At 42.7% G+C, this 6,377-nt stretch overlaps 1 protein-coding gene across 7 annotated transcripts in view; it reads right to left on the bottom strand.

Annotated features, from left to right (window-relative positions):
* Positions 1 to 882: 882 nt before the first annotated feature.
* Positions 883 to 6,377, bottom strand: part of CAPN13 (calpain 13) — a 76,256-nt gene continuing 70,761 nt past the window's right edge. For all 7 annotated transcript variants that reach the window (XM_076334710.1, XM_076334709.1, XM_076334707.1 and 4 more), the window contains 3 exons: positions 4,449 to 4,504; positions 3,328 to 3,380; positions 883 to 1,410 (listed from right to left, as the gene is read on the bottom strand). In XM_076334710.1, the coding sequence (XP_076190825.1) occupies positions 3,354 to 3,380; positions 4,449 to 4,504 (83 nt within the window). In that variant the 3' untranslated portion in view covers positions 883 to 1,410; positions 3,328 to 3,353. The remainder of the gene's footprint in view (positions 1,411 to 3,327; positions 3,381 to 4,448; positions 4,505 to 6,377) is intronic.

Genomic DNA, 6,377 nt, shown 5'->3' with positions numbered 1-6,377 from the left:
GAGCTTAATTAATGATTAATGATTTCAGGTGGGATGTGTAAGTCACGCTTTGGAGAAGGAATCGGTTTGTTTAAAATTGACTGAAAAATATTGCAATAGTCTTATTTTACTGATGTCCCTTTCCCCTCACTTTCAGTGAAAGGGTGGGTTCAGTGGCCCTGTTTGCATAAGTCCTACCTACATGAGTAATGCTCTTCAAGCTGCAGAACGAGACACTGCCGCAGACCAACCTCATGGTAACAAAGACACTGGTCCCTTCTTTACCTTGTGATGTAGTTGTTGCTCCAGCGTGTAATGTCTCGCTGCCAAATGAGTAAATCTGTTGCTAGCGTGTGGATGCCTCAATGGAAACTTGTGCAGAAGGTCTGGGTGAGGCATAGTGTGAATTATATTGCCATGGCAACCCTGAATCACTTTCATCCATCGACACTTGCATCCTTCTTTTTGGCATTTTCACTAATAGAGTCTTCAGAGATTTTTTTTTTCATAGTTCAGTAGAATAGATCACTAGATTTGCTTTTATCACCATGAAATGCGCATGAAAGCGGAGTTTGTGTGTGGGCTACAGAAAGGTTACAGTTATTTAGCACATTTAAGTTAAACTTTTGAGCAGGAATTATGTCTGAAGAAGCCCTATATTTTTAAAGACAGCAGGACAGAGAAAGATAATGCAGTTCAGATAAATTTGTCTCTTCCCAGATAGTACTGATATAGGTGCTGGAAATGAGAAAAAAACACTGAACAATCTGTTCTATGACTCTAATATGCCTCTTCATTGCTGTAGCAAATAAAACGGAATCCCTACAGTTGATGAACTCAAATATGCATAAAACTTTCTTATTTATTTTTTTATTAATAAAAAGTAAAAAAAAAAAAATCACAAAATGGTGTTATTTATGATTTATGATTAATTTCTTCAACCTTTTTCTGGCATTTAGAAATGGCACACAAGCAAATTAAGAAATAATTCAAATAAAACTGTGTCTTAATTGTTTCTGTTACCTAAGCGATAGTCACTTCTTCCACACAAAAGGCCTGATTCTGTTCTTACTTGCAATGAAGTTAATGGAGCTGCTCATGACTTCTGTGCATTAACCAGCAGAACCAGCCATGCTATATACTGAAGATGAGAGGAGATTATACTCAGCACTTCCAGCTTGCCCCGACCATTAAATACTACCAGCTTGCCCATGGATCTCTCTCATTATCTCCTCTTCTCTCTCCAAAGCAACTCCAGTTTGCCTGAAAAGGACTCTCCATCCAGACATCTGAGTACCATCAAACATAAGCAAATGTCCGTAAGAAACCTGGTTTCACTCCGTCACAGTGTTTGGTTTTTCAAGAGCCCCATGGATGGCTCTTGTATGGGATGGCCTTGGGCTGTGTCATACTGGGGAGCAGAAAAGCCACCTAAAACAGAGGTAAAGAGACTCACTCAAAACACAGACAGCTGGAGGTCAGTCTTTAGAAATCACTAATGAGAATATTTTTTCAACAGATTTTTTCCCAACAAACACCAAGTGTGTTTTCTCACATGGCTCATGGTTTGTTAGGCTCTAGTTTAAAGAATTTCAGTCCTCTGAGGGGCCCGTGCTGTGACTGCCCAGTCTCCAGCTGCAAGTGGCTGTTGAATTGTTCAAGTGAACTGCTTATGAACACCCTAAGGGCAGAATTTCATTCAAAACCGGTAAGTGAAAATTATGATTAATGATATATTTGCAGAAGTTATGATCAGTTTATGAATGATTCATGAAAGGAAAAAAAAAGACTAAATAGACTATGAATATCATTTGCAAGCAGTACTTTAAGCAACTTCATCCCCCAAAGCGAGGTCCTTCTAGTCTCATATTTACCTAATGATAGTCTGCAGTGCAAGGGGTGGGTGCTGTGTTGTGAATAATCTGTTTCTACACATCAACACATCAAAATACAGCTTTGTTGTGACAAAGGGAAGCTGCACTGTCCAACGCTCTCCAAATGCAAAGGGCAGACTTTCAAGCAAATAACTGTGTGCAAACAGAGCTCAGAGAGCTGAAGGCATCACAGTGTTGAGTGCTGAAGCCCAGCTCCTGCTGCAGATGGACACACTGGATGCAATTAGGAGCCAAGATAGAGGAGCAGCTGGGCACGAAGGCTGTCCTGGAGCCAAGGGTGAAAGACACAGAGCCATCCCTGCCTTGGGTCTGAATCTACCATGCTTTCTCCCTGGGGGAGTGTAATTTACACCCTGATTATATATCTCCTCTTTCAACTTCTCACCAAAGCTGGCATCCAATGTCAACTGCCTTCAGAAACAGGATGTGAGATACCAGAGATGCTGTTCGTGTATTATTTATTATTGTAATTCCTGTCTATAGGAAGGCTCATCTGGATGAAGTCCCTGGATTTCAGTGAAGGTCCTGGGTTTTTGGTTTTTTCACTCAGCTTTTGAACTGGGTTTATAAGGAAAGCATGTGATTTTGCTCGAGGGTGCTCCATGAGTTCCTGGGGTCAACCACAACACAACGGCAAGAGGCTGCTGGCTCTCCACTGTACCTTTTCTCTAAGGATTGGATTTCCTCCCTGTTTTCTCCTCAGTGCCAACTGTCTAGGACCAGCACTAACGCTTTACCCACTGCAACTGGGAACAGCTGTGTCCCAGTGGGTTAGTAGAAGCATGATGGCTGAGATGGTTTATGGATGTATAAACAGGACAAGTTCTGCAGGAAAAGGCAGAGTTCATCACTAGAACCAAGTAGCAAAATCGGAAAGTCCAGGTAAACTTCAGGGCAAAAAAGTCCCTCTCCAGGTCTGACATGGAGGGAGTAAATGCCAAATGAAACACATGGTAGGGACTGTTGTTCAAAGGTAAACTAAATTACATAATTCAGTTAAAAATGTGAAATCAGACTGACCAAGAAATCTAAGTGACTTCATATCCCCACACTCTACTTGGCTTTACATCTGCTGCAGCTATGTAAGATATGCAGGAGTAATTGCATCCCTTAGAAGAAGACAAAAAAGACAAGTTCTGCTAGTCGATCTATTGAAAAATGTATTGCCTCAGGCGGGAACAGGGGTCAAGTGGCTAACTGAGCCATTGGTGGTCTGAGCAACTGATAAGGCCATCAGCAATTCCCCAGAAAAAATTGCCCAAAGTCCAATTCCCTTTGCAGCCCCTCTCCAGCCCCGCTCATGCTGCAGCTCTCACCTTTCCTCTTTCTCTCAAAACCCACCATAAACCCAGGGTGAGCTTTCTGTAAGGCCCCCACTCATGTTCACTGTGGGCGCTGTAAGAGCACCCACACCTTTCTTCTCAGTATGTATAGTACTAACGAGATTTCTTACCAGCCACATTGAGCTCTGACATCTCTTTAGGTGTACATGACAAGAGTCAGCCACTGGAAAAAAGAGGAGAAAAGGTGCATTTAGATAGTGATGTTACACAAAGTCTTCAGACATGTGTCTCTACCTTCCGGCTGTGACCCAGTGACTATGGTCCTTTTGTCCTGCACAGGATAGTTAAGGGATTTTGAAACTGCCTTTTTCCCTTATTACAATTCAGACCTACAAACAGTTTCCATATGTTGCTTTCCATGATAAATTATTGCAGCAGGTGCAGCAGAAGCAATTGCTGGAAAAGGATGGCACCTGCGTGATTGCGAGTGGAAGGGACGGCAGGCTCTGGGAATGTGGCTATCCCACAGACTACCCCGTAAAACAGGTTCAGGGCCTCTGCTTGGAAACTCTGCTCAGCTCTCGGTGCAACGAAGATTTAATGAACTATGAGCCACTGAACTAACTACAGAGTGTAAACAGGAGCCAGCAAGATTGTAAAAGTTTTTTTAAAAAAAGTCTTTTTAAACACTGTATTGTCAAGTAACAGTCCCCAGACCGATAAAACGCAGCACTCAGGCATATCACTATGGAGCACAGCAGGATTTTTGCTTCAGACTAGCTGATAAAAAGCTTGATGTATCCCCATTTGGCTAGCTATCCTTCAGGCTGTGCTTTTAAGACAAACAGCAGCAGCAAGCATTTGTCTGCTATTTCTTTCTTAAAACCAAGATGTTTTGCAATTCAGAATTAACAGATGGGGCAGTAAGAAATGAGGGCACAGATTTTTTTTTTTGTCACTTCCTCAAAGTCACTTTGAGCAATGTTTCCAGCAATGACAGGCTGGCATCAGTAAGGGAAGACTCTGTGCTTTGGTCGTAGATGGCCACCACTGAGCTGTGCTCACCCTAGTGAGGCTGCATGACTGGGGCCAGGGAACCCCAGGGAAATACCTCCCCGCTGCCCATTACACACATCCAGCCAGGTGAAACCCTCACCACTGTTGGTGTCAGAGGCAAAACCCCTAGTAACATACATCACACATCATCTTTAACTTCACCCTCCTGCTAACATACTCAGTGGTCCCACTTTGGACCTGGAGAGAAGAGAAGAGAAGGAAGGAGCATCCTCACCTCCATTGCCGTCATCAAAATTTGTGATCTGCCTTCTGCTAAGTTTTGAAATGCATCTAGGGGTAGAACAAAGAAAATTGTATTTCATGAGGAGGAAGCAAGAGTGCAACGCAGACACAAGGCTGTGGCAGCTGAGCAGAGCTGCGGTCCCCGTGCTGGGATGCTCTGCCTGGCTCAGGTGTCCACACACACTGTCCTGCCTAGCCACATCTCATTTCTGTGCTGGGTACCCCTTTCAGCTTTGTCCCTTGGATCACAGCCTGCAAAGGCATCCCAATTGCAGGGCCAGAATTTGGCAAAAGTGTAGGGACAGGGAGTGCTCATTGTGACTGCTTTCATCTGCTCTCATAATTCGTTTCAACAGTAGCTCCCGCCTGAAGACTGACAGGAGAACGGTGAACTAATGAAACACATCTTCCCACAGGGAAGCTTTCTGTTGGTCCTTTTCCATCCTCCCTGGCAGTTAGTGATCACAGTGTGCCCTAAAGAAAGTGATTCTCTTGAAGTCATTAGCATGCCTTGCAAGCTTTTTCCAGGGAATATAAATGCAGACGCTGCTGTTATTCAGCTAGAGTTTGAAATTAACATTGCTGAAAGTTTTCTGACAGAACACTTTGCCATCAGAAAATTTAAATCCATTCAAATACCGATATTCTATGAGCACATTTATATTGCAGTTTGTCTAGGAGAAATGTTCAAACCCAAGTGTTTGGATAAAGTCAAAACACAGTATTTTGAGTTCTTTTTATTTATTTTGAAATTACTTTTCTCCTAGAAATGTGCTGTTGTAATAAAAAGTTGAAACAAATTTAAGTCTGTCTATGCTTGAATGACACATTTCTCCAGGAGCCTGTTTCCCACCCTGAATGGAAAAGGCATTTTAAGATCATGAATGTTTTGAAACCTGCCCGGCTTTAGGCAAAAATGCAAGGCTGCTGGGAGAGTGTAGGAACAGGGCACAAGGGCGTGTTGCTCGTCGGCCCCTTAGGAGGCAACCAGAGCTACCTACACGATCCAGAAAAGAGAGAAGGCAGGGAGGAAAGCTAACACGATGAAGCACATCCAGCCTATACTGCTCCGAAGAAAGGCATAGAACAAGGAAATCCTCATGTTGCGCCCATCCCCTTGACAAGGTTGTATTTGCAGGGCTGGGCTGGCGCCCAGCAGCCTTTCTAGGAACAAACGGCAGTGCTGAAGTTACCTCTTCTGGGCAGAGGTAAGTGCTCCTTTAACTGCTTTGTTAACTCCAGTTAAATAGAGTTTGCAAAGAAGCTGCTGCTTTTGGTTTGGGTCTCATCTCTGGCTATCTTGAAAGGATGAGTAATGATTTAATGGGACAGATTTTATCTTCCCTGCTGCATTCACATCATCATAAAGGTGGACTGCCTTTTATTCCCACTTGGCACCCTTATCCTCTCCTGTAAAAATCTTATTCACAATGATTTGAAAAGTTTGAGAAATGTATTGCACATTAAACCATCTGTAAAGTGATAACGAAAGACTTGAGAGCATTTTAAGATACTCATTACAGACAGCAATGAAACTTTTAAGGATTCCTTTCCACATGGATATAAAGGAGCTGTCTTTACACTGGCACTTAAAATGTAAAAGAATCTTTTTAAAGATGAAAAAGAAATGCCATGGTACTAATTTAGGCATAAGAATTTTCATCTACAGCAAGTGATGCGCATAATCACAAAAAATGGGTGTTTACAAGTTGTCTGGTTTTTAATGAAAGCATTAAAATCAGGACACGCTCTGACTTTCTGAGCTGCTCCTGCTGTACTCCCTTGAAATGGGATTTTTGGCAGTGTCATCCAGGCAGATCTGCTGACCACTATTGGCCCATAAAACATCAGTGGTAAAAACGCATGGACAAAAAATGAACACTCATTTCCATGCACTGTTGAAACACAACTCATTCCAAAG

Source organism: Aptenodytes patagonicus, chromosome 3, assembly GCF_965638725.1.
Source record: "Aptenodytes patagonicus chromosome 3, bAptPat1.pri.cur, whole genome shotgun sequence".
NCBI classification, from domain to species: domain Eukaryota; kingdom Metazoa; phylum Chordata; class Aves; order Sphenisciformes; family Spheniscidae; genus Aptenodytes; species Aptenodytes patagonicus.
Note: the sequence above shows the minus strand (reverse complement) of the source record. Positions and strands in the feature narration are given on the sequence as shown.